Consider the following 12,577-nt stretch of genomic DNA (forward strand, 5'->3'; position numbering starts at 1 on the left):
AGGAAGTTGGCTCACAGGGAATGATCAGCAGCAGGAGGTAGAGATGTTGAAGGATGTGGACCAGTTGGTAGGGGTCCCAGAGGAATACACTGATTTAGCTGAGGTTCTTAGTAAAAAAGAGTGTAACGTCCTCCCTCCACATCGTTCTACCGACTGTGCTATAGAAATCGTGCCAGGAGCCAAGCTCCCCAAGCCAAGGATGTACTCTATGACACCCAAAGAGTTAGAGGCGATGAGAAAATATATTGACAAGAACTTGGCAGGGAGAAAAAGGACGGTGCTCTATGTCTATGTGTAGACTTTTGTGTGTCGGATGTGTGTAGAGCATATGTACCCATTGCCACTCATAAAGGATATGCTGGCCCGTTTATCTGAGGGAGTGATTTTCACTAAGTTAGATCTGAGGGAGGCTTATTACCGTGTCAGGATCCGGGAAGGGGATGAGTGGAAGACAGCCTTTAACTGTCCCCTGGGGAGCTACCAATATCAAGTGATGCCATTCACGTTACAGGGGGCACCGGCGGTGTTCATGCAGTTAATAAACGAGGTACTGCATGAACATCTCTATAAAGGTGTACTAATTTACCTGGACGATAATTTAATTTACACAAGACCATGGATCAGCACATAAGATTGGTAAGGGACGTTCTGACCAAATTGTTAAAAGCCCACTCAGCCCTGGGAAGACATAGTGATGGATTTAATTGTGGAGCTGCCTGAGAGCAGGGGGAATACCATTATCTGGACAGTAGTTGATTTGTTCTCGAAACAGGCTCATTTCATTGCCTGTCCAGAGCTCCCATCAGCTAAGAAATTGGCCAAATTATTCCTAGTACATATTTACCGTTTGCATGGTGTACCTAAACGTATAATTTCAGAAAGTGGGGTACAGTTTACTGCTCAATTTTGGCACAGCTTCCTGAGGAGAGTGGGGTCCTCTCAGGGTTTGAGTTCTGTGTTCCATCCGGTTACCAATGGCACAGCAGAGAGGGCTAATGCTGCAGTGGAATGGTATCTCCATTGTTATTGCAATATCAGCAAACTGACTGGGTGGATCTACAGCCATTTGCTGAAGTTGCACATAACAATGCAGTACATAGTAGTACTGGGTATACCCCATACTGGATTGTGAATGGGTTTGATTTCATGGCTATACCGGAATGTCCCCAAGCCACTGCTGATCATGGAACCATAAAGGAATGGTTAGACTACATGCATTCCAGTGTGGGAAAATGTCCGAAAAGCATTGCAGGTAGCAGCAGAAACATACAAGAGACATGCTAACAAGAAACGTAGTCCACAACCAACGTTTTGGGTTGGGGGATAACGTATTTTTATCTGCCAAGTACATACGCCTTAAAATGCCCTCTCATAAGCTGGGTCTCAAGTTCATAGGTCCATTCCCAATCATCAGAGTAATTAAACCGGTCATGTAGAACTAAAGCTGCCTTCTCTGTTGGGGAAAACCCACCTGGTATTTCACAGCAGTTTACTCAAACCGGTGACCACCACTGGGCTATGTAATCTTCCAACACCACCATCTCTGGTGCAGGTTGATGGTGAACGCTATTATGAAATTGAACAGATAGTAGAGTCCCGTCATCGTCATGGCACTTTACAATATTTAGTAAAGGGATATCCGGTTACAGATGCATCGTGGGTGAGGTCATCTGAGGTGCACGGACCATGCCTGATCGCCTGGTTCCACCATCGATACCCTGATAAACCTATAGAGCAGTGATGGTGAACCTATGGGACGCGTGCCACAGGTGGCACGCGGAGCCATTTGTCAGTGGGTCATTTTGAGCGCTCCAAAGGCTTCAGGAAAGCCTCTTGAAGGTCCCTGAAGCCTTCGGAGCTCTTAAAACGACCCTCCGAGCAAACAGGAAGTGACTTCCGGTTTGCTTGGTGGGTAGTTTTGACTGCTTCGGAGGCTTCAGGGAAGCATCCAGAAGGTCCCTGAAGCCTCAGGAGGGGGGGCGGGGGAGGCTGTTTTCGCCCTCCCCATGCTCCTATAAAGCCTCTAGAGCGTGGGGAGGGCAAAAAAAGCATGCAAAAATTGGGGGGGGTCGTGCCTGTAGTGTGTGCATGAGCACTGAAGGGTCCTGCATTGCATTATGGGTGCGGCATGCCTGCACACAACCCCCCTGAGCTCCCCCATCTTATGGCATGCAAGCCAAAAAAGGTTCGCCATCGCTGCTATAGAGGATACCGCTAATAGCGCTTTTTGTCTTCCAGAGTCCTCTCCAGTGGTAGGGGGGGGGCGACATGTCGGCCCTCGGGCTGCCATTCAGGGGAGAGTCAGCCCCATTGCCACACCAGCTCAGCCATACTTATACGCCACCAACGCTGCCACGTTGATGTTGACTCTCTGATGTTGGCGGAGCCTGTAGCTGCATATGGCTCTGCAAGGCTTCCCTCACTATTCTGCAGAGTAACTCTTCTAACTTGGGAGTAACTTGGGTGCAACTGCCTCCTCAGAAGTAACTCTTCTACTCGAGTGCAACTGCCTGCTCTGACGTAACTCTTCTATTTGGGTGCAACTTCCTACTCTACCATAACTCTTCTGCTCTGATGTGGCTAACCAGGAAGGAGGCTATGATGACACTGAGTGGGTGTGTGGCTGAGGGTGTGAGTCATGGTGATTGGTAATGGTGGCTGGGTGTCATCTTGGTGGAGTTGTGGGTGGGGTGGGGTAATGGTATATATGAGTGATGGTGTTAACTTGGTTAGACTGACTTGGATTTGCTTACCTTTGTATCATTGTCATTTAGTGCTGGTTATTATGTAATATTAGATAGAGATAAAGGTTTTCACCAAACAAACTGACTCTCTGTTTGTATTCAACATGAACGCCGGAATGTGACAAATAGTCTATTCTAAGCTTTGTTCATAACTGATAACAGACGGACTGGTGTCTGATTTTCTGAAACCAACTTTCTTTCTTTGTCAAAAACTAGAGTGTGCCAAGTACACAGATAAACTGAGGACACCTTATTCATATATTATGTCACTTAGCTTTTACATTCTCACCAAACTAGATTCAACTTTACAGTCCAGTCAGCACACTCTATACTGTGGAATCATCAATAGTGACCAATCAGTTGATCACTCTGTTGCCTACTGGACTTGAATCATAGGAGTACTATATGCAAAACTGTGTTCTAGTTTCAAAAAATTCACTGGGGATGAAGTTGCAAACGAATGGAAGGTAACAACTGGGAACCATGTCACTGAATGTACCAAAGTGAAAGTCAAAAAAAATCCTGAAAAATCAAGAAAAAGACTATCTTTTTTCCTATTTTATCCAAGGCCATTTGAGTAGTAGTTCTGCTTTTTTCCTAAAATGCAAATATTGGGTTACCAAGGTTAATGCAGTGCACAATGGTAAGATGCCTAATATTTACTACGTTGATTATTTCATCTGTTTTCAGAATTAATCCGTTGTCTATTTTCTTAGAAAAATGAAGAGATTCTAATTCCTTAGAAGCTCAGCAAATGTGCACATCCATTTAGTTGGTCTATGAAAATAATAAAGATTTCATTTGATCTGAAAATCTGTTTATGTAGATGTGAAATTGTTTCACAATAGTTTTAACAAAATATAAAATTATCAGAATAAACTCTGCTTTTCAACTTTATATGCAACCTAATAAACAAATCAAGTTACATTCTTCTATAGAGTAAAAAGTTTGCTAAACAATAAGAACTGAATAACTTTCAAATTCTCTCTCCAAATTTCACTTCTTTTTCAGAACTAAAATAGGGGGGGAAATCCAGAAGCTTCACATCTCTAGGATTCCAGCCCATCTCATGAACGACTCTTATTTTCAATATAAAAGCAAATATATGTCAGGCCTGCAACCATCTATTCCACTATGCTGTTTCTATAGTGGGGAATTGGGAGGGGGGATGGTATGGAGTAGAATGTTATGTAGCCAAAATAAAATTCCTTTCTAGATTACCAAATTAATCCTTTGTCTTGGCACCTCTGCACCTGACTGGAACTGGATGGGTGGAACTGCCAGCATGGCAGTGGAAGATTGGACCATGTGATGGACTTGTGGGTGTGGGGGGAAATAATGAACTTTAGCTTGGGTGGGGGAAATTGAGAAGCTTCAGATATGGGTTTTCCCAGATGTGCAAGCATGGCTCTCTTAATAAATTGGAAGTTTGAGCAGTACTTTGTCTTGATTTAATTTTGGATGCTATCTGGAACACTGACAATATGCATCGCTCTTTACATATACTACAAATTTGTGCATTTCTATTATTAGTGACATTGCTCCTTCCTCTGTATCTAGAACCAGAGGGCATACAATGCTGTTATATTTATGAATTATTGAAGATTTCAGCCTGCCAATGCCAGTAAGGGAAACTATTTAGAAATCACATCTAAGCCATTGAGAGTTTCTAAAATGGAAAGTGGAATATAATGTAAATCATCATTATAATGGAATTGCTGCAGAAGACATATTTTGATTTAGTAGCAAATGTATGGACTACTTCAAGTGCTTCATAAAAATTGATGTTAAAAACTGATCTCCTTGGCCAGGGCACTCTGTTTTGTGGTTTAAGAGCCAAGAGAACAGCAAAATAGTATAAAGTTTAATATATCATTGTGGATATTGCTTTAAAAAAACACTTTCAAATATAACTCTAACACAAACAAAAATAAAAACATAACAAGTTGGCTTAGCCTACTTTTTTGACCTGATTCATTTAAAAAAACATATCTTCAGGGTCTCTCAGAAAAGCAACAAGGTGGGGACCAATCATACCTCATTGGGGTGGGGGATGTTGCATAGACAAGAATCCATCAGAGGTAACCCAAGTCTAAACTTGTGCAAAACTGTTTGGGCTGCTGCATTCTTAACCAACTGAAGCTTCCAGATACTCTTCAAGAGCAGCCCAATGTAGAGCACATTACAATAGTCCAGATGCAAGGTGACCAAAGGGTGGTCTCACACTTCCTATCTGTGAGAATGGCATGCTAGTCCAGGAATGGGCATAAATGGCACACAACTCGTAGTTATGCAAAGCCTCCTGAGCACAATTTCAAGGAGCAAGAATTGTGAGTCTGCAACCCTCAGATTAGGCATTGGGTCAGACTGAGGCATGGCACCCCAATCTATAATGGTAATTCCCCATGAGCCAAAGTGCACCTAATCTAGATCCACTCTGTCTTGCTAGAGTTCAGTTTTAGCTCCACATCCAGACCTCAACAGCCTCCATGCATCAAGATAAGATGGCCACAGCATTGCTTTAACTCACCATGGCAGAGATATATAGCTAAATATCAACAAAAATATTTCAGGTTTTAAATCAATATGTTGTATCATCTTTTCCAGTCACGTATGTATTTTAGTCCAATATTTTTGCCTCTACGCAAGTCCACCACATATGATAGTAAAGGCATATATAGCTAAGTATCATTAGCACGCTGATGATATCTCATCCCATGGTGATGGATGATCTCCCACAACAGATTCATGTAGATGTTAAGCAGGAGTGGAGAAAGCATTGTCCCTTGAGGGAACCCGCAAGACAGGGGCCAGCTGTCAGAACTTTTGCCCCAATCAACATCATTTGAAAATGATCTTGGAGGAGGAAAGTAAACCAGGACAACACAGTGCCTCCAAACCCAGAGTCATTCTAGAAGGATACCTTGGCCGATGGTTTGAAAGGCCATTAAAAGGCCAAGTGGTATGTTGTGTAACTCAATATTCAAGTCAAACATAAATAAGCACCACTTAGCATAATGGTGTAATCTGAGTATTATAGACTCACAATTCTAGGTCCTGTAAATTGTGCCTAGGAAGCTTTGCATAACTACAAGCTGTGTGCCAGTTATGCCCATCCCTGGACTAGCATGCCATTCTCATAGATGGGAAGTGTGAGACAACTCTTTGGTCACCTTGCAGCTTGACTATTGTAATGTGCTCTACATGGGGCTGCCCTTGAAGATACGTAGGCATAATTTCCCTTATATTTGAATTTACACTTAATACTTGATTAATTTAGAGAGGATATTATGCAGGCAGATCCGCATGTTACTATTGGGAACAAATACCAATAATTCACAGGCTGACTCATTGCTTTAAGTTTAAAGAGCCATCATTCTATGCTCTCTTTCTCTTCTGTGTGCAGAAGTCCAACTTCATCTAGAATAGCAAATTACACCTGAAGTTTAAGTAAGAAATCTTCTCTGTCACATCCTTTTCAGTGCTGAAGGAATTTTATTTCGCTTGCCATCATTGAGGTAACTTAGTCATTTATATTGCAAGTAGTTACTGCCTATGTTTTATGGATTCACTGCAGTTACAGAGAAATCACATAGGTTTGGAAGCGAAACAGTTCTTGTTTTAACTAAATCATTCAAAATGCTACAAGCACTGTGAATCCTCTTCAAGAATTAGACATTCATTTATCATATTAGCTGCTGAGTAAATCTGACATTAAACACACTGCTGGACAAATGATTTGCAAGATTTAACAGGAGGCAGTTATTGCTCCATAAATTACTTGTTGGCATCATCAATTACTTAGAATTCTAAAATGCAAGTCAGAATAAGATACATGCTTATTTCACTGAAAAAGCACAGACAGCTTAGGAGCAGCAAAGTCATGTCTGAGTTGCTCGGGGAATCCAGCAGCTAGTATTAGACAGCCAGTTTGAGATTCAATGGCCTATCCAAGACATTAAGTCCTAGCAAATTTAATTGTTATTTCTAAGTGGTTTTAAAAGCATTACTTCTTATATTAGTACAGATAATAATTATTTTTTTTAAAAAATAGAACACTGTTTCGAGATATCAATGGGAGAGGGAGATACTGTAATTAACATTGGCCAGTTCTAAAGAAATGGAAACTGCATCATTAAGTGAGGAAAATGTTCTCTCACTTTTCTTGAAAAATCATCTCTCGCACATTACAGGAAAACTCTGAGCAGTTCATAAGCAAGGATACATTCAGCTTTCAAATCAAAGGAGGAATTATTCTCTTTCAAATGCCACGCAGATTGTGATATTAAGCCCCCAATCATCTAATTATGAAAGGTATGTAAAAGGAACTATTTATTTAATAATTTCAATGATGGGTTGTATTTTGGACTGCATTTTGCTTTCAATCATTTTAATAAATATTTACAATGCTATGAAGTAATAGAAGAACTCAGTAACTCTATAGGAGCCATCCAGATTCAGGATATTCCCTGATGATTTGCCAGAAGACATTGATTACTTGAGAACTGCATTGGAGAACCACTGTCATCAGCATAAATATAATCTCAGGGCACCGACTGAGTGGATAAATGAAGGAAAGGGAGTTCCACTTTCTCATTCTTGAGAACCCTCTTCCTGCTTCTTTGTAGAACTGTTTGAAGCAAGAATTGGAAGGGACCTTGAAGGTCTTCTAGTCCACCCCCCGGCCCCCCCGCTCAAGCAAGAAACTCTATTTGTTACTTCAGACACATGACTGTCCAATCTCTTCTGGAAAGAGTAAGTAAGCAAAACACCTCAACTCCTTCCTTTCCAAAATCCCAACAAGCTACTGAAAGCCTTTTAATGTTTCCACTGGGAAGGTATTTGGGGATGTCTTGATTATTATTTGTTTACTCACCTAATTTGAGTATATATCATAAATAGAAAAATAATTGTAGTGACAAACAGACTTCCATAATAAGTCAATATGTACTTAAACAGATAAAGTAAATGATCCCAGGCAGGCAAAAAAGCAGTGGAAGCAGGAGTGACTCCTTCCTTTTCTGCTGGCATCCCCATTGTTACTGCTTATGAGAAGCTGGCAGGGAGCATCGGAAATCATGATCATATAACCCCAGGGATGCTGAAACGGCCACAAGTTTGCAAATAATACTGGTCTGAACATTATGGAAATTTCAATTCCACAGAAGTAATAGTAATATAATTCATTTTTATGAATTCTTTAACGTGCAGATTTACTTTGATTCAAAATTTGTTATGGTATAATGCATCTTTTGGGCTATGTTGAGTGTACAAACAGAACAGACTAACAGATAAACACAATGAGAGTTTTAATAGACTGTAGGCAAATTGTTTTAAAGAATAGTTTTACAATATCTTGTCCTTCATGTATTTTAAAGGACAGATTAAATTATATTATCACTCATTCTCTAAGCATGTTTTAATAGGAAAGAAGTAATACTAATTATATGCATAATTTAAGCATCTGGGTTTTACACTCCAAAAACAGTTCTATATTACAGTCCACTGCAAATGCTGAGAAGAAAGTTTTATTAAATTAAATGGGACACTCCTTTCTGAATAAACATGGTTAGAATCAGGATATAGAATTCTTAGAATTATTCAGAAATCCATCCAAGATGTTGCTGTCCTAAAGAAGGTTACAAACTGCTATATACCGTATACTCATTCTTCAGGATGATTTGCCCTCTATACTACAAATGTAAATGATAAAACATTCATAAGAGTGCTTGTTTTCGGCGTTTCTTGAGGCTGAATGACATTAAATATATGATGTTAGTAGTTTCTACAATGGGGAACATCTGTGTCATATTTCCAGACAGATAGATTGAGAGAGTTTTCTACAAATGAGGGGCATAAAGACTGAAGATATTCCTTATATATAGTAATTATAAAAAGTTGACATGAAAGTATAAAGATGGCAATTCAGATCGAGATCACAAATTAATCACAGTCACAGAATACTTCAAAACAAGAAATTGTACAATAGTGATTTGGAGCAAACAATACTTTCTTAATTAATCCCAAAGATGAGGAAACTAGTTGTCTGATCAAGTAAGTATTACTCTGACTTAAAGATAAATATATCAGTTTTGGCTCTAATCTTCCACATTTCCCTGTGAATTTTATCAGAATGACTATTTTTCCTGCAGTACCTGCAATATTCTTTAGCAATATAACTGAAATTCAGAAAAATTGAAGGGAATGAAACGTTATGGATGTTGAGAAGTGAATAAAGTAGGCAGAGGCAATTCCATTCTATTAAAGAAAATGAAAATTCTTTCCAATTACCTTGCTTTGCCATGATTTTTTTTTTCCAAATCTAATACTCTACATTTTATATTATATAGATCTAGGTTTAATTAGAGAAAGAGAGGTGGTTTAAATATTATTAATCTGTGTCTATTAACATAATATTAGGATGCTAGTCCATTGTACAACCGAATAGTTTGGCTATTTTGTTTTATTTTGAAATAAAGAAGAAGCAATTTTCCAAACAGGACAGATATGCATGCATGTAGATGTATATGCAAAAGTGTAAAAACACTCACCACTAGTAGAAGCATCACTGAGATTTAACAGACTTCCTCCTAGCCCTCTGTAACTATGGTAACTGTAGGTCCCATTTCCATTGATGTACAGCACCTCCTGTGTACTGGAAACAGCTGATGTTGAGTTTGTGGCCTGGGTTGGTTCCTGTTTAAATGGTTTGTCAGCAGAAGTAGGCTCATCCTGCAGGAACAATGGCCAGTGAAGAGTGTCAAGTTAGAGGAGCATGTTTCATAAAAAGATTAAGAGATTATACTGTGGCTTAATGGATTTTTTATGAATTATTTTCAAAAAAAATAAAAAAGATGTAATACAACCACAGCAAGATTATAATCTTGCCAGAAATAAAACAAAGGAAGCTCTACAAATTATTTAACTGTCATTGTTATCATAGGGGTCAAATGTAAGACCAATTTTATGGACCTTTTTTCTATGAAGGATACCTCAGAGCATGGAAGCTTAAAGTGAAACTACAGATAAAACTAAGAGGCTATTATTATGCTAATATTGGTATTTGTTTGGCTTGCTATCATGTTGCCATGATAAATTGTATAATGGAATCATAGAAGAGAAACATGGAAGAAAGAAGCATCATGAAGCATTGAATTTAACTCACTGCCAGTCTCATTTTCTACCTGAACCAAGAAGCATGTCTGATATGATAGATAACCCTGCTTACATTTCAGAAAATATCATTAAGATAATTGTTATTCAGCTTTCTGGTGCATGGAATGCAAAAATCTAGATTTGGGACATCTTATTCCATACATTGCTGAACTCCCAACAACCCAGTATGGCAAATGACAAAAGTTTCCACTCATACTATACACCATTCAAAATTAATGCTATATCAATGATCTAAATACAAATTATCTCAATTAATACAACTAGGAATATAATAATAAATATTTGACAAAATAATTATGAAAAAATACATTATCAGTAAAATGACAAAATTACCATCTGTCAATAACAAAAGGCAGCTTGAAAAAGCTTACATCTTGCAACAATACCTTTAATATCATCCAACAACAACATATGTCTTTCCCAAGTCCTTGGGAAGGATTCTATAGATGGACAAAAATGCTAAATCAATCAAAGTAGCTGGCTGACTTCAACGAACCAACAATAATAGATTTTTTGCTGCAGCAAAACTTCATAACTGCAAGCAGGGGTCATTTCTGAGTTGTCAGAATTATTCATTGGAAACTTTGCCAGAGGTTTGGATTTGAATGCAGTGGAAATTACTGGGATTATCAAGTTGAGAAGCTTTTGGAACATGAACAGGTTGAGATCTTATGGGACTGTAAGATCCAAACAGACAGTTCATAACATGTTTGATATACCAACCATGTTGGAGTAATACCTAAAGGACTTCTTTAATAACTAAAAATATTGAATTAATAGGACAAGAATTCCCTAATTTTTTTTTAAAAAGACCTGCTTGGAATTGTTTCTTTTCTTAGACCCTATTTTAATAATTCTTATGTCCTTGATTAGGACTTGGATTCTAAAATTTCTCCCAGCCTTAATCTATGAATCTAACCATAGATTATGGACACAAAATATTAATACTAAAGAAGCTAAAGTGTTCTGGGACTTTAGAATTCAAAAAGACAAACACCAGCCATAAAGTACCCTAGACTTAACAACAATTGATAAGAAAGACAAAATAGCGAATAATTGGCTGTTGTGAAAAGTCAACTCCTATGTTACATAATTACAATTTAGGAAGTAGGCATAACTTCCTTTAAAAGTGGGTGCAATGTTAAGGATTAATATTCAAATTGTAGTGCAAATGATTCTAGGAGGAGTTCGATTCAAACCTTTAGTGTCAGAGAACAACATGTGTACAATGAGTCTCCCTTCTTGCACCCCACCCAACACAATACAACTCACAGTGAAAGACAAAAAATCCCTAGCCCAGTGAATCCTACTAACAAACACCAAGTCCTATTCCACCATGTGAACTTATTGCATGTTGCACTGACCCCACAAGTCAATCGTACTATGTTGTTGTAGAGTTATTTTTCATTCAGGAGTCTGACAGCCCAGAGATAAAAACTGTTCTTCAGTCTGTTTGTGCAGCTACTTATGCTTCTATACAGTATCTCCTTTCAGATGGGAAGAGACTAAAGAAGGGCTGACCAGGGTGTTAGTCATCCCTGAGGATTTTCCTCACTCTTCTAAGGCAGCGAACCCTAGCAATGTCTTCTAGTGGTATCACGGGACAACCCATCTTTAATCTTTACTCATTATTTGATTAAATATTTCATGAGGAATAAATTATATGGGTTCTTCTCATGTGGGACATTAGCTGCTCAGGAAAAATAGAACTGGTCTGGGAAAGAACTATACTGTCCACTCAGTCTAAAACAGAATTACAGACAAGATTGTAGTACCATGCTAAAAACTTCATAGCAGCAATTACAGTTGCATATAAATTTGATGTTACTGAGATTATTGAAAATTATTATGATACATAAATGCAATAGATATAGGTAGTGCATGAGGTAATTGTAATCTTTTGTGCATTTCTGAAATTTATATCAGGAATTTATATTTATATCATATATCAGGAATTTTCTGTTTGAAAAAATATTTTATCATTACCGATCATTGGAATACCTATACAGGAAGTCCTTGACTTACAACAGCTCATTTAGTGATCATACAAAATTACAATGGCACTGGGACTTCCAGTGGATGTCATGGTGGAAACGGACTGGAAGCTCTGATGAACCCCGCAAAATTTAGCTGTTACCCCCTGCCGGGAGGCCTTCACACCATAGCCATCTTGAAAGGACAGTGAAGAAAGGAGAGGCATTTTGTGGACAGTGAGGAATTGGCAATTTCCTCGCCAGGACAGAAGCAGCTCTCCCGATCGGCAGCAGGGACAGCAGCCATTTTCCAATGGTCCTCTTGAAGCTGGGGCAACCGAATTGAAGAATTGAGCTGGAGCAGTATTTGGACAAAGAGTTGGAACTGGGTGAGATAACTGCCAACTCTCACTTAGTGAAAATTTTTGGAAATTGGTAATTGGTGTTTTTAAAGTTATTCCGGAGCTTGGAACGGTGGCTATTAGGCACTTGGGAGAAAAAAGAAAAGAAAGAATTTGAGATTATAAAATAAAAAGCCCAAGAAGAATTGTGTACTTGGGAAGCTGGGTAAAGCCAAAGCATTATTTTAAAAAGTTTTTAAGGAGAAAATAGCATTTTTAATGTGTATTTTAAACTCCCTGGATATTTTGAAAATCAGCTGTATTTGTTAGACTACCTTATATG

The 12,577-nt window shown here is 38.6% G+C and overlaps 1 protein-coding gene across 3 annotated transcripts in view; it reads right to left on the reverse strand.

Annotated features, from left to right (window-relative positions):
* The window catches only part of NOL4 (nucleolar protein 4), a 162,247-nt gene that overhangs the window by 5,346 nt on the left and 144,324 nt on the right, over window positions 1-12,577 (reverse strand). For all 3 annotated transcript variants that reach the window (XM_081950805.1, XM_081950804.1, XM_081950806.1), the window contains one exon: window positions 9,296-9,476. In XM_081950805.1, coding sequence (XP_081806931.1) covers window positions 9,296-9,476 — 181 coding nt within the window. The remainder of the gene's footprint in view (window positions 1-9,295; window positions 9,477-12,577) is intronic.

The sequence above is a fragment of the Natrix helvetica genome, assembly GCF_964273705.1.
Source record: "Natrix helvetica genome assembly, chromosome: 4".
Lineage (NCBI taxonomy): Eukaryota > Metazoa > Chordata > Lepidosauria > Squamata > Natricidae > Natrix > Natrix helvetica.